The sequence below is a fragment of the Kluyveromyces marxianus genome, chromosome 2 (assembly GCF_001417885.1).
Source record: "Kluyveromyces marxianus DMKU3-1042 DNA, complete genome, chromosome 2".
NCBI classification, from domain to species: domain Eukaryota; kingdom Fungi; phylum Ascomycota; class Saccharomycetes; order Saccharomycetales; family Saccharomycetaceae; genus Kluyveromyces; species Kluyveromyces marxianus.
Window position 1 is genome coordinate 382,827 of NC_036026.1, and position 21,911 is coordinate 404,737.

The 21,911-nt window shown below is 40.3% G+C and overlaps 11 protein-coding genes and 3 non-coding genes across 14 annotated transcripts; 6 read left to right on the forward strand and 8 right to left on the reverse strand.

The window, feature by feature from the left end:
• Nucleotides 1–287: 287 nt before the first annotated feature.
• Nucleotides 288–2,003, forward strand: ARX1 (putative hydrolase; the record flags this gene model as incomplete). The annotated part of the gene is made up of 1 exon (XM_022822715.1): nt 288–2,003. The coding sequence occupies one exon, from the start codon at nt 288–290 to the stop codon at nt 2,001–2,003; it is 1,716 nt and encodes a 571-aa protein (XP_022674508.1).
• Nucleotides 2,004–2,513: 510 nt separating this feature from the next.
• On the forward strand, nt 2,514–3,503 carry DMC1 (recombinase DMC1; the record flags this gene model as incomplete). The annotated part of the gene is made up of 1 exon (XM_022822716.1): nt 2,514–3,503. The coding sequence occupies one exon, from the start codon at nt 2,514–2,516 to the stop codon at nt 3,501–3,503; it is 990 nt and encodes a 329-aa protein (XP_022674509.1).
• A 57-nt stretch (nt 3,504–3,560) lies between these two features.
• TMS1 (Tms1p) lies at nt 3,561–4,970 on the reverse strand (the record flags this gene model as incomplete). The annotated part of the gene is made up of 1 exon (XM_022822717.1): nt 3,561–4,970. The coding sequence occupies one exon, from the start codon at nt 4,968–4,970 to the stop codon at nt 3,561–3,563; it is 1,410 nt and encodes a 469-aa protein (XP_022674510.1).
• Nucleotides 4,971–5,187: 217 nt separating this feature from the next.
• On the forward strand, nt 5,188–5,964 carry ARP10 (Arp10p; the record flags this gene model as incomplete). The annotated part of the gene is made up of 1 exon (XM_022822718.1): nt 5,188–5,964. One exon carries the CDS (start codon nt 5,188–5,190, stop codon nt 5,962–5,964), a length of 777 nt encoding a protein of 258 aa, XP_022674511.1.
• Nucleotides 5,965–6,069: 105 nt separating this feature from the next.
• Nucleotides 6,070–6,981, reverse strand: ISC10 (Isc10p; the record flags this gene model as incomplete). The annotated part of the gene is made up of 1 exon (XM_022822719.1): nt 6,070–6,981. One exon carries the CDS (start codon nt 6,979–6,981, stop codon nt 6,070–6,072), a length of 912 nt encoding a protein of 303 aa, XP_022674512.1.
• Nucleotides 6,982–7,204: 223 nt separating this feature from the next.
• SLO1 (Slo1p) lies at nt 7,205–7,408 on the reverse strand (the record flags this gene model as incomplete). Its single annotated transcript, XM_022822720.1, has 1 exon — nt 7,205–7,408. One exon carries the CDS (start codon nt 7,406–7,408, stop codon nt 7,205–7,207), a length of 204 nt encoding a protein of 67 aa, XP_022674513.1.
• A 373-nt stretch (nt 7,409–7,781) lies between these two features.
• Nucleotides 7,782–7,857, reverse strand: KLMA_R206. The gene has a single exon. It is a non-coding gene; the product is annotated as a tRNA-Ile (tRNA).
• A 299-nt stretch (nt 7,858–8,156) lies between these two features.
• On the forward strand, nt 8,157–10,976 carry RDH54 (DNA-dependent ATPase RDH54; the record flags this gene model as incomplete). Its single annotated transcript, XM_022822721.1, has 1 exon — nt 8,157–10,976. The coding sequence occupies one exon, from the start codon at nt 8,157–8,159 to the stop codon at nt 10,974–10,976; it is 2,820 nt and encodes a 939-aa protein (XP_022674514.1).
• Nucleotides 10,977–11,030: 54 nt separating this feature from the next.
• VMS1 (Vms1p) lies at nt 11,031–12,929 on the reverse strand (the record flags this gene model as incomplete). Its single annotated transcript, XM_022822722.1, has 1 exon — nt 11,031–12,929. One exon carries the CDS (start codon nt 12,927–12,929, stop codon nt 11,031–11,033), a length of 1,899 nt encoding a protein of 632 aa, XP_022674515.1.
• Nucleotides 12,930–13,278: 349 nt separating this feature from the next.
• Nucleotides 13,279–14,388, reverse strand: HEM12 (uroporphyrinogen decarboxylase HEM12; the record flags this gene model as incomplete). Its single annotated transcript, XM_022822723.1, has 1 exon — nt 13,279–14,388. One exon carries the CDS (start codon nt 14,386–14,388, stop codon nt 13,279–13,281), a length of 1,110 nt encoding a protein of 369 aa, XP_022674516.1.
• Nucleotides 14,389–14,779: 391 nt separating this feature from the next.
• Nucleotides 14,780–14,865, forward strand: KLMA_R207. Its single transcript has one exon. It is a non-coding gene; the product is annotated as a tRNA-Leu (tRNA).
• Nucleotides 14,866–15,014: 149 nt separating this feature from the next.
• Nucleotides 15,015–15,100, reverse strand: KLMA_R208. The gene has a single exon. It is a non-coding gene; the product is annotated as a tRNA-Leu (tRNA).
• A 482-nt stretch (nt 15,101–15,582) lies between these two features.
• On the forward strand, nt 15,583–18,348 carry PFF1 (Pff1p; the record flags this gene model as incomplete). The annotated part of the gene is made up of 1 exon (XM_022822724.1): nt 15,583–18,348. One exon carries the CDS (start codon nt 15,583–15,585, stop codon nt 18,346–18,348), a length of 2,766 nt encoding a protein of 921 aa, XP_022674517.1.
• A 232-nt stretch (nt 18,349–18,580) lies between these two features.
• On the reverse strand, nt 18,581–20,926 carry KLMA_20183 (uncharacterized protein; the record flags this gene model as incomplete). Its single annotated transcript, XM_022822726.1, has 1 exon — nt 18,581–20,926. The coding sequence occupies one exon, from the start codon at nt 20,924–20,926 to the stop codon at nt 18,581–18,583; it is 2,346 nt and encodes a 781-aa protein (XP_022674518.1).
• Between the last annotated feature and the right edge of the window lie 985 nt (nt 20,927–21,911).

A 21,911-nucleotide genomic window follows, 5' to 3' on the forward strand; every position in this document is an offset into this window, starting at 1 on the left:
AGGGACTGTTTTACGTTACCCGGATTTACAAGAAGTCATGTGATCAAGATACCCCGGGTAACCGGAATATTTGTTTTCTGATTAGAAAAAAAAAAGCAATACGCGGTGAAAGTTTTTAATTTTTCAAAAGTTCGCAGCGATGCGATGCGATGAGATGAGATAGAGCGATGAGATGAGGTAGGTAGATAGACAAGAGAGAAAGGTAGTAGTAGTAGTACTAGTAGTTGGTGTTGCCAATAATAGCCTTATAGAGCACCAAACAGAGCAGTCTCCAGTGTCCACTACATATGTCCCTCCAGATCTCTAAAGAAGACACGCAAGTGTTGTTGAAAGACAAGAACGTGCTAAATGAGCCTACCGTTGAGAAGTACAGGACTGCGGGCCAAATAGCGCAGACTGGTCTCAGATTCTTGATCAACATGATCAACAAGATGTACCATGAGAAGTCAGCTGCGCCACTGCCTATTCACCAGCTTTGTTTGCTTACAGACTCGTTCATTGCGGAGTGTTTGAGCACGAAGTTCAACAATAAGGTGAACGAGAAGGGTATTTCGATGCCCACCTGCATCGACGTTGACGAGATTAACGAGAACTGGTGTCCCGAAGTGGACGACATTGAGAACTTGCAGCACTGGAACCAGAAGTCGAGAAACAGCAAGTCCATTGAGAAGTGTAATGGTGTGAACTCCAGTTTAGCTGGGTTTTTGAAAGTGGGCGATGTTGCCAAGATTACAGTGGGGTGCCACATTGACGGGTACACCTGTAACTTGTCGCACTCCATGGTGATCTACCCAACGGTCCAAGACGCTGCTTCAGGCCAAACCGTGCCTGAGGCTGCTTTGCTAGGTGGTAAGGCCGATGCGCTTGCTGCCACCCATATCGCCGTCGAAACTGTGACCAACCTTTTGGCGTGCGCCAACGACTTGACCAAGCTTCCCGCTGACTTCAACGCTTCCCAGGTCACCGGGAGCTTGATCAGAGTTGTGGTCGACACCATCGCTCAGTCGTACAACTGTTGTGTCGTGCCCGGCTCTCGTGTGAGAAGAATCAAGAGATTCCTCTCGGGACAAAACGAAAATATCATTGTCGAAAGAGACTTCAAAGGTGTGATCTGGACCGAATCCCACCAGGAGTCTAGCATGCTAGCTAAGACTGTGGACGAAACCGCCGTGGACATCAAGCGCAAGAACCCATTCATCACCGAAGATACCGTGGTCCCAACCGACGACTTCGTCGTCGCCAAGGGCGAAGTCTACATGATCGACTTGAAGTTGGCCCCATTGCAGGGCCTCGAACCAGGTTTGATCACTTTGCAAACCGTGGACCAGTTCTCCGGTAAGTCAGAGTCTGCTGACTTGATCGCTAGACCAGGTGCCATCTGCCGTGACTTCTCCAGAACCCACATCCTCAAGTTGAGATCCTCAAGACAACTCTTGGCCAGATTGGACAAGCAAGGTGTCTACCCAACCAAGCTCGCCCACGTCGCCGATTCCTTCCCATTAGACACCCAGGAACCTGACTTCGAGTCCATCAAACAGGAGTTGAAGCCTTTCAGACTCGGTTTGTCAGAACTAGCCAACAACTACCTAACGTTCAACAGAGATATCACCATCGTAAAACACGTCCCTTGGGCTAAAATCCTAGAACTAACGAATCCAGCAGGTGTGTCCAGTTACGACGCCATGGCAAAGCATAAGGGTCTATACCCAGGCTTCGAACTACCACTACCAAAACTAGGTCTATCCAACCTACAATTAAAGTCCTTGTTGAAGAAGCACTCTAGCCCAGTTCCTGTCGTACGTCAATGCATCACCGTCGCTATCTGCGACGAAGAATTGCTAAGAATCAGCGGTAAACTAAAACCAAACTGGGTCCATTCCGTGTACTCAATGGATGCTACAAACAACATCGTCGCTGGTATCTTTAAGCTCGCTCAATTGTCCGAGGATAAGAGATTCGGTTTGAAGATCAGAGAAACCCAACCATGGAAAATGAAGAACTGAATCTAATAACAACCAACGAAAAGAACTCTCAGGAGTTCTCTTTACCATCTACAAAAAGCAAGACATAGGATAAAAATACAATAAAACATTGCAATAAATCAAAAAAGATCAAGCCATGAGCATGCATCTTAAAGTCATATCTGTAAACATGTACACTAGTAAATATTAGGTGATCCTTTAGTAGCCTCCAACCAAATTCGGTGCCAGTCACGTGGTTTCTATTTCGTGCCTCTTTTTTTTTTTTTTCTCCCACCAAAAAAAAAAATTTAAAGCATTATTAGTCCCGTATACAATGATAAAAAGCGACGGCGGCTAAATGCCATTTATTTATAAAAAGGGAAGAAGAATTGGAATTACTTGAATCGAATAAACAAAGATTCAAATGAGAATAGAGAGACATACAAGAATCGAGCCATTATTATTTATTACTGCACCCAAAAGGTACCGTCTGAATCGTTAGTTTACCATTATTGACGCTTATCATCTTTTTTCTCTTTTTTTTTGAGCATTATGTCTACAGAAACGGAAACTACTAGCAGCATTGTCTCTATCGATGAGCTACAGAACTTCGGAATCAACGCTTCTGATATCACCAAATTGAAGAGTGCTGGAATATTCACTGTTAATACTGCATTGTCTACCACCAGGAGAAACTTGTGCAAAGTTAGAGGCTTATCTGAAGTGAAAGTTGAGAAGATTAAAGAAGCAGCCAATAAGATCATAACAGTAGGGTTTATTCCCGCTACGTTACAATGGCAGATACGCCAATCTGTTCTCTCTATTTCTACAGGATCAAAACAGTTCGACTCTATACTAGGTGGCGGGATCATGACCATGTCGATAACGGAAGTATTTGGGGAATTTCGGTGCGGTAAGACGCAATTATCGCACACTATGTGCGTCACTGCACAGCTACCCAAGGAGCTCAACGGTCCTGAAGGAAAGGTAGCTTACATCGACACCGAAGGGACTTTTAGACCGGAAAGAATCAAACAGATCGCGCAAGGTTATGATTTGGACCCGGAAGCGTGTCTAGAGAACATATCGTACGCCAGAGCACTAAACAGCGAACACCAGATGGAATTACTTGAGCAATTGGGAGAAGAGCTTTCAAGCGGCGAGTACAGGTTGTTGATAGTTGATTCAATAATGGCTAATTTCAGAGTTGATTATTCTGGACGTGGTGAGCTTAACGAAAGGCAGCAGAAGTTAAATCAACATCTTTCACGGTTGAATAGAGTGGCAGAAGAGAACAACATAGCAGTTTTCATGACAAACCAAGTGCAAAGTGATCCCGGTGCATCTGCTTTATTCGCCAGTGCCGATGGAAGGAAACCTATTGGAGGGCATGTCTTAGCGCATGCTAGTGCTACCAGAATTTTATTAAGGAAAGGTAGAGGCGACGAACGTGTCGCTAAGCTACAGGATTCTCCAGACATGCCTGAAAAAGAATGTGTTTATGTTATCGGGGAAAGAGGTATTATGGACTCAGACGAATGAAACTAAATATCTATTCTAATGACTCTCTCTCTCTCTCTCTCTCTCTACATTACTTACCTAAAATTCATACTCAAATCTGTCTGGCATGATAATTGGTGCAAATAAGGTCCAGCCGTATAAACCGTAGCATATCCATGCGCTAATAATCTTAACCCAGGAATAGAAATATGTTCTACCAACAGGAATGAAATCTCCAACGTCATCCTGCGTCACGTTTATAGTCAAAAGTATAACGATCCATTGTGTAGCTAAGAAAAATATGAAATGGAACAATGAGTAATTGTATTTTGTTACATGGAATTCATCATCCTCTGAACTAGCGGATCCGTCATGCATTAGCATCCTCTGTTGTTCTGCTTCGTAATCAAGTAAAGCTGACTGCGGTAGAGCTCCTTCCTCCACTGCTTGCTTAATGGCTTGTAGTCTCAGCTGGTTGCGTGACTCACCAATTCCCGAGTATTCCACATCATCATCGTATAGAGATATGGCCCCGCTTCTAACACTTAGCGCATTGTTTGCTGCAGCTCTAGTTGTGGTATAAGCGATAGCAATGAAAGTGAACAAAGCTCCTAATACCGTGCTGAATTTTCTGGTGTTACTCGTGCGAACTAAAGGATTGCATAACTTGTCATCAGGCTCACTGGCCATGGCACTCATGGTTAGATAGGTACAATAAACAGAAACCATAGAGCTCTGCGCCAAACCACATTTTGGATTAAATTCTTGCACCCTTGGGTGTATCGAAGCAACAGATACCACCAGGGAAAGTATCACATTTATCGTTGCACTTGATCTGTTCATATCACATCCGTCGTGGCAGAATAATACAAACATTACAACCATCATAATTACGCTTCCGGAATACATTAGACTGGTGCTCCATATCAAAAGTTTACGCCAAAATCCGGAGTTCTCATCTTCTTGCTCAACATGTTGAATACAAGTCTCAGCCCATTCATGGGCAAAGTCCACCAAGAGTACCACTCCTATTAATATAAACAAAAATCCACTTGGAACACTGACCCATCTAGAAAACCATATGTAGAACTCATTTGGTATCCAATATGCCAAAACAATCAGTAACAAGTAAAATATAAACTTAAAAGTCCACGCTTTATTCTGTAATGTTGCTCTAGCATCTTTTGTGGACTTGATATTGACCATAATAGCTGCCAATATGAGGTGCATCATACCTAGTGCAAAATTTAACCGGTGAACGGTGAAAAACCCACATTCTCCTGTGCTTGTACACGACTTTCCTGGCCATAGAATGGATTTATTCGCAGACATCGATATCCATGACACCACAGAGTTAAAAAGAAGCCACAAAGCGTACGTTATACGTACCATTAATGACGAAGATGTAAGCGAACCTAATGACGATAAAGACGAAGAACAGCATGACCCCACCATAGAAGAAAAGCAAGTGGCGGCCATCTGTATTGGTAAAGAAACTATCATACCCATCCTGACTGGTTAAACTGGTTTCCTTTGGTTGTTTTTCCCCTATCCCCTTTCCTTCTAGGTTCTTTGTAAATTGTGAGAGTTTAATAATAAAGGTTTTAATGTCTTTAAATCCTTTATTCACATCAAATAAAATCTATGTAGCGGAACAATGAAACTAATAAATCAGACAGATCTTCTCAAGAGTGGATCCAAAACCAGTAGAAAGTAAAACGATGACATGACAGTCGTAGCCGTTGTTGATATTAGCAGTTCTCATATTGAAGTTGGGTTTGCTGGTCATTCTAGAAGCGTAGCTAAGATCCAGAGAGATATAGAATGGCTAGACGATGATATGCTGACCTACAAGACATGCAGAACTTGGTTTCATGACGTATTACTTTGTGACTCTAAAGATGCAAAGGTTGTTATATCTGAACCTTTGTGGCTTTCGATGAAGCGAAAGTTACGTATAAGCAAGGTTTTGTTTAACCGTTTAAGAGTAAACTCTATAACCTTCCTACCTAATTGTCTTGGTGTATTTATCGGAGCTGGGATTAAAAATGGATTGTATATAGAAGTTGATGCTCAGCACACAGAATTGATGCCGGTTTTTGAAGGGAGGTTGCTGGATTTATTCTCCCAATCTAGTAAAGTTGGATACGATGATATGTCTAGTTTACAAAAGGATTTATCGAATGTTACACTTGAAGACACCGATGCATTATCACTACCGATGCTTGTCAGTACACTACGAAAAAAACTTCCAATTGACCTTAGAAATGCAGTGCTTAAACAATTAGTTGTGGTCAGTCGAAATAATGTCGTTTTGTCTTATTTGAAAGAGCAGAATAAAGATGCGTCTGTTGTGGAAAGTTTGGGTTCCTGGATCGGAACGTCGATATACACCTGGTGCAATTTGATGAAAGGTCTTCCGGATGATTTAGAGGTGAAACGGATAGATTTTGAGCAACATGGTAAAATTCCCGACTGGAGCTTGCACAAATTTGAAATGTGAAGCACAAAGTTAAATGTTTAATATTAAGTATTATCATTTTATAAGTGTATAAGTGTATTCTATTATAAACGACTAATTATACTGAGTAAAATTTGGACACTTGCCTCAAGGTAGATAGCGGTCAAGGGATCTTTCCGAAATTCCTGAAATAGGGAGAGTGAGCTCAGCGTCATCTGAGCCACAAACGGAGTAGGATAGATCAGCCGCATCTCTACTATCATCACCATCTTCCTCCGGTTCCAAATCCCAGAATTCTGACTCCACTTGGTCAAAAGAAGACCATGGGTGGTTCACATACCAGTCAAATTCATCCTTCAATTGAAAGAACCCGGTAGTGTCGACGCCAAATACGTAGTATAGAGGGTAATGGTACCATCTGGATTGAGCGGATTTTTCACGTAACTCCATTTCCTTGGCAAATGCTGGGAACTGCTTGTTCTCGTCGCGCTCACACGAAAGAATTTGAAGTAGTTTCCATTCCATTTTCAATAAATCGTTCTCACGTAGATCACTTCCGTCCTGGACTGCTTTCAAAGGCCCTACATCGTAACCTGGTTCATGCTTATTCCCTAAGCATGTGAGATCCAAGGGTGCAGTGTCCGGCAAAAGCGCTGGGATGTCTCTGTAGTGTCCTGGAATGTCTATATTGACAATATGCACTGGTACTACTGCTGACGGTTCTCCATTGAGAGCATTACTGTCAATAGTACGGCCACTTGGTGGAACAAAAGGGGACGCTATAGGACCACTAGCCGTGACAGACTCATATAACGGGGTTGTCAAGTGTGTATCGACAGATGTTCCAGTCAAATCACGGGCTTGTCTCACAATGGCTGGCTCAGGGCTCCGAATGTACTCCACCAATTCCAACGTATCATTATCTATAGCTCTCTTGACATTAATGGAATTCAAAACCTGTTCCTTAAGGGCAGGCGTCTTCGAGATGGGTTTAACCTTCTGGAATTGTGTCACCGCAGTCAAACAAGGTCCCGAATTTTCGTTTAAGAGAACGTCCATGATCAATTGTTGCACTGGGTGGGGTGGGTTTCCTTGAATAATCTATCGATATAACTGAAACATGCAATACACATCCAATCCTACACGGATGGATGTGTTAGAGAAGTGCACACAAAAAAAAGGTTGACTTGCTATCTGTCATTTATCTTTCTTAGTGCAAAAGCTCTGACATAGAAACGTCATTGACATGTGTAGCAACAAGAAAAAGACATAATACAAATCATCATTTGCTCAAAACATCACCCATACCCATCAAATTATCAATATAGTCCTGTAGATATTTGTTCTCCTGCTTTAATTCTTCGCAAATTCGACGTTGTTCAATAGACTTATTCAATAGTAGATCGAGAGTATCGCGTAAAATCTTGGTTTTCTCAGCTAGTCCATCAGAATTCGTTTTGCTGTTGGTTTCGTTTGATTCAGACATGGTTTCCAACAGAATATATAGTCGCAATTAGGTTACACGGGCCACTATATCACTACATATGTATGGTTTAATAATTGCACGTTTCATGAATTGTGTGTAGAAAGTATTAATTGTTCACTTTTCACCTTTTTTAATACTGAAAATAAAGGAAGTACAGCGTAATATGGGAAGTGGAAGTGAAAGTGGAACTTCACGAGGAGTTTTACAAGGAATATGAAGCGGTTCTAGTTGTCATGAGTTGTTCACGACCTTGCAAGCGAGAATTAATTAAAGCTGGTACCCCAATAACCTTTAAAGGGAAGGTAAAAAGGGCTCGTCTGAGGGATTCTTCCCTGCTTTCAGAGTTTTTAAAGAATAAAAATTAAAAAAATAAATGGTTCCTAGCGGGATCGAACCGCTGATCCCCGCGTTATTAGCACGGTGCCTTAACCAACTGGGCCAAGGAACCAATTAGTTGTTGAAAAATGAACGTATACTCTATGTACAGCTCTGCATCTACCTAACACCTGACCTATATTTAATCAAAAAAATATCGAAATGTAAAAGCGCCTAAAACAATATTCGCGAATGTAAACAACACAGTCTTCCCAACAAAGTGAAACCAATTACTATCTGTTTAGCAGGTGTTATAGAGCTACAGATTCACCAATAATTCATATAAACAACGTGAAGTGCTAAAAACTGAACAAAGTTTAAAGTCAATCCTTTTTTTTTTGGTCTAATATTGCTCGGACTTTTATATCGGTAAATGAACCAATATGTCAATAAGCCGTTCAAACCTCCTCGGATGGTAGGTAGATCGACCAGTTCAGATACCCTTGTTGAGAAAAATCCAAAACTTAATAGGAACTCTAAACGCTCCTTAACAGCGCCTGCAAATACTAATACTAATGTTAAAACCAAAATTCATAGTACCGATTTGGCGAAAAGATCTCATACATTACCAGTTCAAAATTCATCTAATGGCACATCAGTGGCTCCCTCAGCAATATTCACTGCTAATTATAGACGTGTGACTACTAAAAAAAATAAAACATGGGATGGAGATGGATATGCAAGTCTTCTAAGTGACGATAAGATCAAGTTTTTCAACGAGGCTGGTACTTCGTTAGGTTCTGTCCAAATCAAAGGAAGAGACTTGTATGAAACTGTTTTCAGGGTCGGTTCAAACGAATTTCAATTAGACTATAAGATTAGTGATCCGGAGGAATTATCATCTGTTCAGGATATTTGCCGAATCAAAGGCAATTCATTGTCTAAAACTACAGATTCATTATCGTTGAAAAGACAAAAAATCGACACATCGATACCAGACAATAAATCACCTATTCAAACTTTCATTCCAAGGGTAACGACAAAGTTTAGACCAGCTATTAAGAATAACTATAATAGAACGGTGGTTTCGGCTCCAATCGGTGACAAGATTTTGAAATCCATGCCCGCTAAATCTGCTCTACCACCCTTAAGTGAAAAACTGATTGGCGAAATAACATACTGCCCAGTATTTGATCCATTGTCAATAGATAATCCACTAACTATGAATAAATCTCAAGACAGTAAAGTTGACGTCGTAGTTGATCCCGTTCTTAGTAAATTTCTTAGACCACATCAACGCGAAGGTGTCAAATTTCTATACGATTGTGTGATGGGCCTAGAACATAAGAAAAGCGATAAGAGTGAGATTGTTAACAAAACTGATGATATCAAAGGCTGTTTATTAGCAGATGAAATGGGTCTAGGGAAAACATTAATGACAATAACGTTAATCTGGACTTTGCTGAAACAAACTCCTTATCCAACATTGATCAACCAACGCGGAGTTCCACTTGTCGGCGAGATATCGAAAGTTTTAATAGTTTGTCCGGTAACTTTAATTAGCAATTGGAAAAAAGAATTCAAGAAGTGGCTTTCCATGAATAGGATCGGTGTTTTAACTTTGCACAACAGGAACACTCCTGCTGAAGATAAAGCCCAGGTAAGAAATTTTTTGAAGGTACCAAAAACTTATCAAGTTTTAATTATTGGATATGAGAAGTTACTTAGTGTGAAAGATGAACTTCAAAGTCATAAGGAAAAACCAGATATTGTTGTGTGTGATGAAGGTCACCGTTTGAAGAACAAAGATTCCAAGATTTTGAAAGCATTACAATCCCTAGATATTGAGAAGAAAATCATTCTCAGTGGTACTCCGATCCAAAACGATCTCGAGGAATTCTTCACCATAATTGATTTCATAAATCCTGGTATCCTAGGCTCTTTTAGTGGATTTAAAAGAGAATACATAAACCCCATTGTACGTTCAAGAGATGTAAATGCAAAACATAACGAAATGCTTCTGGAGCAAGGTCTCATGAAATCGAAAGAACTAATTGATATTACAAAGCAGTTCATATTGAGACGTACAAATGACCTCTTGAATCAGTATTTACCCCCAAGAACTGATTTGATTATTTTTTGCAGGCCAACGAATGATCAGATCACTGCATTCGCTGAAATTCTAAACAGAGGCCGTTTTAATTTCAGCAATATGACTTTTAACTCTTCATTAGGACTAATTACTTTATTCAAAAAGATCTGCAATTCAACATCTTTAATAGAAGGTGATTCGTTTTATAACGAAAAGCTAAAAACTCAAAATAACACTGTTAAATCAAGTTCTAGTTCAGGGAAGTTGAAAGTTCTTCTTGCCTTATTGCAGGAGATAAAGTCCAAAACAGAGGAAAAAGTTGTCGTAGTTTCAAATTACACACAGACATTGGACATCATAGAAAATCACTGCTCGTCTTTGGGCTTCTCAATTGCGAGATTGGATGGAACAACTGCGACGAAGAACCGTGGCGATATTGTGAATTCCTTCAATAACAATCCTTCCACTTTTGTCTTTCTTTTAAGTGCAAAATCGGGTGGTGTTGGCCTAAATTTAATTGGCGCATCAAGGTTAGTCCTTTTTGATAATGACTGGAATCCTTCTATTGATCTTCAAGCTATGTCAAGAATTCATCGTGATGGACAAAAGAAACCTTGCTATATTTATAGGTTAGTCACGACTGGTTGTATCGATGAGAAGATTCTTCAAAGGCAACTAATGAAGATTGCACTCTCTAAAAAGTTCTTAGATGACAATAAAAAACAATCCAGCAACGACGATGACTTATTCCAACAGGAAGAACTAAAGGATTTATTCACAGTTAATACTTCAACACTATCCAATACACATGACTTGATATGTAATTGCAACGGTGAAGCTGAGGATTTCGAAGCAGAAGAAGATGTGGAAGAAGAAGAAGAAGAAGAAGGAAGCAAAAAGGAAAAATCTATAGAATTACAAGAGCATATTCCCACAAGAAGTAGTAAGCCTACGTGGACAAGCGCCTTAGAAATGAAAAAATATATTGAGGAAGAAGAGTCTGAAAAGCAAGGATCAAAATCCGAACTAGTGCGTAACTGCTTATCGGGATATAAACACATCGATCCTCAAAGAACAGAAGACTTAATTGATGAATCTATAAGTAACGTATTCAACGAAATGCGCGATTGCATAACATATGCATTCGTTAAAGATACATAGTTATGCTTATGCTATATATTATGTACTTGTAGAAGAATACTAGCATTTGCTGTTTCAATTGCCAGAAAATTTCTTCATTCTGGCTTCTGCCGCACGAGCCCTCTGTTCCCTCATCAACCTTAACCTTTGGTTTTCTGACAATGAATTCAAATTAATTTGCGCGTTTGGAGCAGAAGAGTCAAGTTGTCTACCAGGGCCGCGCTTTGCTTCTTTTTCTTCTTTTATTCTCTCTTTCACCGCTTGCAATTCTTTCTCTATCAGCTGCTTCTTCTGAGATTCTTCTTCAAGCATCAATTTTTGACGCCGATCTTCTATCTCTTCCGTTGAGAGAGGTTCTCCAATATGGCTTTCTGCCCAGTTAGTGTAATCTTCACCTAAGTTATGACGAGCAAGCTGGAAACTTTCCCTAATAGAATTATCCTTCGCTAAATCCCATGCTGTTTTGCCGTTCTCATTTGTGATTGTTGGATCAGCCTTTAGTGTAGACAACAATACCAATACCATGTGCTTGTATCCATTAGCAGAAGCAAAATGTAACATAGTTGGGTTATGGTGGTACTCGGATGAAGGTTGTAATCTAAAGTTGATATCGATACCATTTTTTCTAATATACGAGATCAATAAGGGTGCCTTACTTTTTTGTATCATGGATATAAGTTTCTCACTATGTTGCTCCTCCTCACTTGGTTGAGATGAAGGTTCAGGCGTTGACCGTTTAGATGTACTTTTCATAGGCTGTGTCGCTGGTATGACTTTCTTTACTTTTGGCTGTGGTTTATCATTAATAGTCAAATATGTAAGATCACACCAAGCACGTTTGAGTTCATGAGAAGTGGGACGCATAGTCGTGAAAGGGAATGATTTGAGTCTGGGGTCATCCTTGGAGATGCATGTATTATCCAAGAATATTTTTCTATCTGAAACGCTTTTAGCCCTAATGAAGATATTCTCTGCCTTCGAAATATAAGGTTCCCAGTCCTTGAGCAAAGATTGAACATCTGCTCTCAAAGCCGCCTCATTGTATCTACGTAAGGTGGAACCCGCTGAATTTGCCTTTCCCTTAGCATTGTCATTTGCTGACTGAGAACCACCCTGTTTCCTTCTAGTTGTATATCTGTGAAAGGTTTTTTGCTCCAAGAATTGAACAGACTGCTCTTGAACAGAGAGTTTTGACTTCTTACCACTGTTACCACTACTAGCAACTCTTTGATGCGATACAATTGCTCCAGCAAAATGACCACCACCAATCATGAAGAGGACGGAGAATTTCTGGGATTGATCTTGTTCCTTCCATGTGCTGATGGATTTCAAAGGATGCTGTAAACCATTCTTGCTAAATAGACACTTGTATACGCCAAAGACTTTACCTTCTGGCAACTTATTAGAACGTAAAAATACCAAAGGAGACTGAGTGTTTAAATGAGATACAACCCCAGCGTCACTATCATCGTCTCTAATGTTAAGGTTTTGGACTTCTGCTTCAATAATTGTGTCCAATTCATCTTGAGCATCATTACCATCATCATTTCTTTCTTCGCTTTCAGAATCTGAGTCAGAGCCAGAATCAGTAGAAGAGTCACTGTCTTCTTCATCATTAGTTCCAGCTTTTTCCATTTTACTGTCTCGATTTTCACTAATCAACTTGGAGAACTGCAATTCATCCACAGGGTCAAGTCCCTTGATGACTCTCTTCAAATTAAACTTGTGGAAATCAGACTTGAAGTGCGAACGGTAGTCACCATTACCATCTGAAAACTTCTCAATATGACATGAGGTACAGGAGTACACGCGCTTACTTTTGGTAATCGGTTTAACAACTGGTTTTGGTTCTTCAGTTCGTTTTATTTGGACTTCTTCCAATTCAGAATTGAAGTATATTACTTCCAACGATGATAATACATCGTCAGCTAGGTCATAAACGTACAAATCATTCTTCTGAATATGATCTGACATAATTCGACAATAGTTTGAGTATACAGCGGTGTGTGAGTCAATCTAGCGTCTATATAAATGATCAATATCTCGTTTCATAATCTAAATATTGTAAATGTTCTAATGAAAAGCGTTTAAAGCTGGAAAGATTATAAAAGATCGACATATTCAGTGATAGAGAAATTCAAAGCACAACAAAGAAAGCAAAAGTAAGAACAAATGGGAACAAACGCAAAAGGGTAATCCGAGTTTGATAAAGATATTTCAAGCCTACATAAGTATTATTATATTAGTATTATTCTTATTATTTATATACATGACGAGAGAGTTTAGAGAGAGAGAAAGAGAGACAAAGTTTACTTTGATCTTTCTATTGACCACCAACTCTGTGACACTCTTGTAAGAAGAATTTAATCTTTTCAGGGTCCATGAATGGATGGGTACCGTGACCAAAGTTGACGATGTAGTGTTGCTTACCACCACCGAAACCATGGATCATTTCTGTAACTCTCTTGCTGATGATTTCGTCAGTACCGTAGATAACACCTGGGTCCAAGTTACCTTGAAGAGTAACACGGTTGTTGTTGATCTTGACGGCTTCTTCTGGGTTCCAGGACCAGTCAAGAGATACCACATTGTAGCCACTGTCGCATAGTTTATCCAAAGCATACCATGAGTTCTTGGCGAAAACAACCATTGGAATACGTTCCGTGATGCCCAATTCCTTTAATCTTGGTGGAACCCTTTGTGCGATTTGTCTCAAGTATGGCAAAGAGAACTCGTCGAAATCACGGGATCCTAGCTCACCACCCCAACTCTCAAACACCTGCAACATTTGACAACCAGCAACAACTTGCTGGCACAAGAATTCGACAGCAACGTCGGTGATCTTTTGCAACAATTGGTGACATAATTCTGGAGACTCATTCAACCATTGTTTGGCAAATCTGAACAAACGAGACCCACCACCTTCGGTCATATAAACGAAAAGTGTCCATGGCGCACCACAGAAACCCAAAAGTGGCACTTGACCGTCCAATTTGGTACGAGTTAGTGTGATGGCCTTGAAAGCCCAATCCAATTCGTGCAAAACGTTAACCTTGTAGTTCAACACCTCTTTAACTTGTTCCTCGGTCCTCAATGGCTCTGGGAAGTGTGGACCCTTACCCTCAAGCATCTCAACCTTCATACCCATAGCTTGTGGGATCACTAGAATGTCGCTAAAGATGATAGCAGCATCAAGAAGACCGGCATAACGTCTCACTGGTTGGATGGTAATTTCCGAAGCAATCTCTGCATCATGACAAGTCTCGAAAAAGTCACGGCCATTTTTAACCTCATGATATTCAGGCAAGTAACGACCAGCCTGTCTCATAATCCAGCATGGCGGCCTTTCGACCTTCTCTCCTAATGCTGCTCTTAAAATTAAGTCATTCTTCATTGGAGCGAACTTGGAACGATCCACATTTTGTACTTGCATTGTGGATGAAAAAACAAAGCGAGAGTGATTTGATTGGTGTTGGATGATATTTCTCAGTATGAATTACAATCGAATTGATCGTCCAAGCAAACTCCGGAGGGTCCAAAAGAGTTCTTTTCTGCTGTAATTTATATATAAATTGAACGGTCGTGTTTCCATATTGGTGAGTAATGTACGAAACTATGCGGCTGACCGATGCCAACACCGTGCTGCTGGCTTTTTTAGAGGTGGTATATCATTGTGTACGGAACGCAATTGACTTGCGGGTAACCGTATGGGTTCTAGTCACATGACATGCTTTTACTTAGTGAGAGAGAGAGAGAGAGTCGGGGGTGTAAGGATCGCCGCTGGCACGTTTGGGTCGCGGGCCAATGCAGAGTTAGGAAAAAATTGGAGGGTTGGCCGAGTGGTCTAAGGCGGCAGACTTAAGATCTGTTGGACGATTGTCCGCGCGAGTTCGAACCTCGCATCCTTCAGGATTTATTTTTTCTTGGACTTTTTTTTTTTGACATTCTTTATCTGTAAAAACTAAAGACTAAAATTTCTACAAGCAAATCTTGCAGTATTGGATCCCCAAAACACAAAAAAAAAAATAATGGCCCCGGAAAAAATTGGAAAAAAAAGTACTGAAGGATGCGAGGTTCGAACTCGCGCGGACAATCGTCCAACAGATCTTAAGTCTGCCGCCTTAGACCACTCGGCCAACCCTCCATTTTGTAAGGATTTCCTGGCCCAGAGCCGCAATTACTAGAGAGCGTTGTCACTCTTCCCACAGAAGAATGTGGAATATCCTAATGTGATAATAGGCTAGTATAGCCTTGCACTAGGGCTGCCGTGCATATCTAATTGACCGCTATATATACATATATATTGAAAAGAGAAGACCATGTAGTGTGGTACCCTCGTTGTATAATTTTTGTCCCCGTCCCCGTCCCCGTCGCGGTCACGTGTCACTTCCTTTTGTTGATGTTTTTTTTTTATTGCTGGGTTTTCTGTGCAGCAACCTCTTATCTAAGGCAAAAAGCATAGAAATCTTCGAAAGTTTCGAAAGGCTCGCAATGACTTCGTCCCTTTAAAGCCAGTGCATCGCTGGCCTTTCGGTCTAAAAGCTGTTGAATAGTATCAAACTTTGACCAGAAATACTCAATCTATAATTTAGTCGCTCGCTAAGCAAAGGAAACCTCTTTTCGCAGCATGGTTTCCAGCTATTTGAGGTCAACATTCAAGTTTAGAAAGACTACTGTAAGTCTATTGTTTGCACTGACAGTGCTAGCGCTCGCTCTAACTACCTTTATCGATGCTAATAGATACAAGAGCAGCTTACCCAGTGATAAGTATTCCAAGAAACTTTTGGATACTGCTTGGCATGATTTAGAGGTCATTACAGAGAAACCCCATCCATACACTTCGCATTTCAACGATGAAGTGCATGACTATTTACTCAAGAGAGTGAGAGAAACGACTAAGGGGAACCCCCATGTAAAGGTTTGGGATGACTATAAAAATAGGGTAACGAAACTTTTCAAGCACCTCGACGTTTTCAACGACTCTTCAACCGATACAAGACTCGTGTATTATGAATCTTCTAATGTGCTAGTTAAGGTCCAGGGTAAAAATCCAGACTTGCCGGGCCTATTGCTATCTGCCCACTTCGACTCTGTCCCAACTGCGTATGGTGCTACTGATGATGGTAAAGGTGTGGTTTCATTACTTGCGTTGTTGCAATATTACTCCGATCATCAACCAGAACGTACGATAGTCTTCAATTTCAACAATAATGAAGAGTTCGGATTACTAGGAGCTACCATATTCACTTACCATCCTTGGTTTAAGATTGTGTCTTACGTTATAAATTTGGAAGGCACTGGTACCGGATCCAAGGCAGTTTTGTTCAGAACTTCTGACACAGGCACTGCATCTGTATATGGGAACTCTGTCAAAAATCTACCTTATGGTAATTCTATGTACCAACAAGGTTTCTATAGCAGATTTGTTTCCAGTGAGACCGATTACAAAATATATGAATTGAATGGTCTTCGAGGTTGGGATATTGCGTTCTATAAGCCAAGAGATTTGTACCATACGGGTAAAGATACAGTTTTGTATACCAGTAAAGATGCTTTGTGGCATATGTTGAGTACGGCTTGGCAGTTATCGAAGTACATGGCATCAGATGACGCTAACACATCACAGGATATTCTTGATGATGAGGGAAAGCAAACTCCGGCTGTTTATTTCGATGTACTCACCAATTACTTCTTCGTCGTTTCTGCTAAACAATTATACTTTTGGAATATAGTTCTTCTGTTAATTGTGCCAATCACTTTACTACTTTTGAGGTTTGTTTGTAGCAAACTTCAAGTCTGGAATATGCCAGAATCATCGCTTTTCACAAGACTACCTGTGTCAGTAACCCTTTCAGGTCTGACTGTTTTATTCAGCAAAAAGTTGTTGTCTCAATTGAACTCAGCAATATGGTCCAGAAACTTTATAATACCTTTACTCTTTTTTGTTTCTGAGTTCATCGTCATTAATGCAATCGTTTTGAATTTCTTTGAACACTTGTGGCCTCTACAAGACTTTAAAACCCTTTCTTTACTAGAAATTACTGCATTGTTATGGTTGGTTTTAATTAAAATTACATGGGATTTAGACAATTCGGACTTCAAGAATACTGGTGTTTATCCCTTTACTATTGTTTATGTTCTAGTATCTCTTGGTGCAATGTTTGGTTTACTGTCAATGTGTTTCAACACAAAGGCATTTGATGATAATGATGATCAAAACGAGAGTGAGCCAGAACAAGTTAACAGGACACTTTTATCAGCTGATAGCGATAGCCAAGCTCAAAGCTTAGAAGAGCCTTCGAACATTGAAGCAACTGAAAACTCACCCCTTATTCGTACACCTATGTCTTCAGGACAACCAACACCTACTGCGTCAATTAGAAAAGTACCAGGTGCTGTTCATTACCTAAGATCTACTTTGAACTATGACTGGTCTATCCAATACTTACTGGTAGTCCCCTTCTCGGTTTTCATACTTTGGCAAAGTCTCTACCTCTTGCTAGATGCACTAGCAATGACGGTTCAAGAATCCAACAAAGCTGTTCAATCGGTTTTCACATTTGCAACATACGGTGCTATTGTTGTTTCTGTACCACTATTACCATTTGTTGCCAAGTTAAACAGATATATCGTATTGATATTGACCTTCACAATACTCATCACAGCCTCTTATAGTATCCTGATGGACCCATTCACAGAAACATCCCCATTGAAGCTGAGATTTGTGCAAAGGCTTGATTTGTCCTCATCTTCTGGAGTTTCTCAAAAGGTTGAAGTTTATGGAAGAAGTGGTGCAAACCTTGCAAACGCATTAGAGTCGTTACCATCTCGCCCTACTGTTCAATGTGAGGCAATTGATCCAAAAATGGAGAAGTGTTCCTATGAAGGAATCTGGCCAAACTTTGGTATTCCAATGAAGGTTGATGTTTTGAAGAACACACGTAATGATAAAGAACACTTGGAATACGAACCATACTTTGCCAATGTACGTATCAGTGTCCAAGATAACAGAAACTGTGCTGTAAGATTCAACAGCACTGCTGTTAAGCTATTAAAACAAGTCGAATTTAAGATAGGCAATAACACGGAATCATACTCATACAAGAGCGACGAAGGTATCGACTCTTTACTACTACACAAGTTGGACTTTAGCGCACCTTATTATGATCTTCAACTAAAATGGATTCCTCGTTATGCTGATGAAGAGAATGTAGATACACTTGGTGTTTCGATTGATTGCTATTGGGGTGAATTCGATGAAATGGTAAAAGATGGCCAAGTTCTTGAGAAAGTTCCTGCCTACAGCGAAGCGTTACAATACTTACCAAAGAATATGATATTGTCTAATAGAGAAAGCGGTATTGTCACTATCCATAAGTATCTCGAACTATAGAAAGTTGATGAGCAGCATAATAGTATATTGTTTAAATATAGATTGATATATGATTACGTAAAGGTGTAATATGTTTTGTATTACTAGTGTTACTGGTCATTAAAGAACTGGGTTTTATTGAACTGAATTGGATTGTATTGAACACCTTCGTTTTTATCAAACTCTTTCACTTATGCGTAAATTTAAATGTAAAACTGAAGATAAAATAAAACAAAAACTAATAGTAGAAAAATCAAGCGTACCTGGTATGAGCTATATGTGCCTGAGCCATTTGAGGCTGTTGATGCTGGATATATCCTAAAGACATTGGAGGGGGGCCTGCAGCAGGAGGTTGCCCAGCAAATGTGGCGTTTTGGACAACATAAGGCAGAGAATACATTCCCAAGGACTGGGCATGATGAGGATGGACATGGGGAGGAACAGGTTGTAGTAATTGCTGGGATCCAGCTAATCCAGATGTCATCCCTATGTTTTGACCAAGAGAAGCTCCATCATTTTGCGTTATCATTACTCTAGGCTGAACAGGAGATGTATTCTGTGACATATTACTCTGTTGAATTCCATGTTGCTGCAGCATTGGTAACTGTGGAGGGCTTACGGATTGAGAAGCATGATTAAGTTGCTGCGCTTGTTGTGCTTGATGTATTTGTTGTGCTTGCTGTTGTTGTTGTTGCTGCTGCTGCTGCTGCATATGTTGCATATGTTGTTGGGTCTGTTGAATAGGTTGGGCTTGATGAACTGGCATCTGTAGATCCACACCCGGGATCTTCGCGTTTAGAGCTGGTGAGTCCAAAGATTCAACTATGAACGCCGATTGCATGTAATGATACACTGAGAAATCTAATAGTAAATCGATTGGAATATCTGGTGGTAAAAAGTGATCGGTTCCATTTTGGCTTGAAGTTGGCTGGGAGCTTACCTGATCGTAATATTGCTTTAATTGCTGGGCAGTTGCAAAATCGCCACCTGCTCTGAAAAGCTCTATACTTTGCTCCAAGGCGTTCAGAGCATCCTTCACTTGGTCTGTTTTGCTGTACACCTGGGATATACCGAACCAACCATATGCAGCAAATAACTTGTAGAATTTCAAAGAAAGGTAAACGTTTGAGAATTCTGAAGTTGTATTGACAATCTGAGGATCAGACAATTTGTCCATAGCCATTTGGACTGCTTGCGAGTAAGCCTGTAAAGAATCAGCCAACTGATCTAGCTGAAGATATAGCGATGCGATAGAGGTCCAAACTAACGGAGAGTAGTCATGGTTAATGAACAACTTTAGTAACTGCTGGAACTGGTAATAACTTGTTTCAGTGTTTCCCAGATGGGAGTGGCATCTAGCCAAGATATATCTAAGCATAAACTCCTCATTTGAGGTGATGGAGAAATATGCTCCCTTTGACGATTTTAATTTCGTTAGTGTGTCCAACTCTGTTGTCAACAAGGCGATTGACTTTTCGATTTGGGGGTCGTAATTAGACAAAAGGGATATTTCAGACATAGTGATACAACATCTAATGACGTGAGATTCCGTTGGTGCCAAATCTTTCACTTGCTGTAAGAATTGTAACGCGTTGTTAGGGTCGTTCAAGCGCTGGTGCAACACTGCGATAAAGTTGTAGATGAATGTCAGTTTCTGTAACTTTTCGTTCAATGGAATTGATGATTGAATCGAATCTAGTAGGTTCAACGCGAAAGTCATCTCCGCCAATGACTGGTCGAAAAGCGAAAACTGGAAGTATAATGTGGCGAGCGATATGTGGGACTCCAACTGCATTTGTGGGTCTCTTTTCGCGGTCGACCACTCGATACTGTTGATATAGTAGGGAAGCAACGTTTCTATCGTTGGCAAGGCGCCCTGTTGCTGGCGAATTTGTGGATCCAAAGACAACAGGAAGTACCACCGCGAGATAATTCTTGTTTGTAGGGTCCATAAAAAGGGTTCATCGGGGTTTAATGACGTTGCCTGGGTGATACTCTTGAGTGATTGGTCTATTTGGTTCGTGTGCAAGTACGCAACTGCCAAATACGTCCAAACCAAATAGTTGGACGAAAGCGGGACCTGGCCCGCGTTACTCTCGGAATTATTGTTACTACTATTACTGTTATTATTACTATCAGCTGCTACTACCGCCACGCCATTCCCATTTACCACGGGACTATTCATCATATTGTTCTTGCCAGATGTCGACGACTTTTTATTATCAACAGTGCCAGCCGCTATCGAGTTTCCATTGCCATTCTCCAAGCTATTTTTCGCCCCAGAACCACCAACAGCCGTATCCCCAGAGTCGCTCATATGCATCCCAGTCCCATTAGCAGGCAATGGCGACACAGACGAATCATGCTGCAACGATTTGGTCAACAGATCTATTACAATAGCATGGTTAGACTCCTGTTGCGGCTGGTTCTGTTTCCAGTAATTCTCACATAGCAACAACAAACACACTCCATTCTGCGGATTCCGCTGTAACAGCCGCGAAAGCGTGTTATACGCACTATGGATGAGCCCCATAGAAGTAGCTGTCCTACCACATAGTAAGCTCACCTGATCTAAGGCCGTATCCAGCGGGGTTAACATCGATAAATTGACTTTTATCTCTACTACTCTTGGCTATAATAGGTCTCCAAAAACAAAATTAATAATAATATCGAACCTAATCCTAATACCAACGTACCAAACTGAAACTATGAATCCTTCCTTCTATCAATTTTCAGCTGCAATCGCTATACTATAGTTAAACCTAGCAGAATAATACAAAGTACAGCCAACTAAAGTCTTATAAGGAAAGTACAGTCAGCAGTATCCAGTATGCTATTATAATATATTATAATAAATATCCTTTATAATATCTTATGACAACCCAGAAACTAAAATAAAAATTAAAAAAAAAAAAAAAAGAATATAGCAACGCGATTCTAAGATCTACCGTAACAACAAATTCGTTTTTTTTTCTCACTGAAAAACATAGCGCTTTCCTTTCTTCTAGCTCTCTCTAGTTTCCTTTCCCTTTTTCTCTTTCCTTTGCTTTGCCTTAACCAACTGCTGTTTGCTCCATTCATTCTGTTTTATATTCCAAATACTGATTATATTTATCTCACTCGCATTTTTTTTTTTTTTTGGTTTTACGTTTTACGTTTTACGGTTTTTTTTTTTATTTTAGTTTCTCTCTGCCCGCATTTTTCCTGCGGACGCCGCAGGACGCCTCCTTATGTAACAATCACCACAGACTCCATGATTCCCCTAGACCAATGCGCACTGCACCTACCGACCGGCCCCTCTACATGCATGACTCTTATGTAAGCTGCATATGAATGGTGCAAAGCAAAGCAATGGAAACTCTGGAATGAAAAAGTGCGCAGAGAGTGCTGCAGGACCGCACCCGAATTGAGAGAATTGATATGCAATGTCTGCGCAGATTCTAAAAAGGTTTTGTGTTTTTGTAATGTCGCGTCGTTGCTTTTTTGGCGTTTTTTTTTTATAGTTTAAATTTGTTTTTTTTTTTTTCCTTCTTCTTCTTGTTGTTCTTCTTCTTTCGGGGTGCTAGAAAGCACAGGGCTTTCTG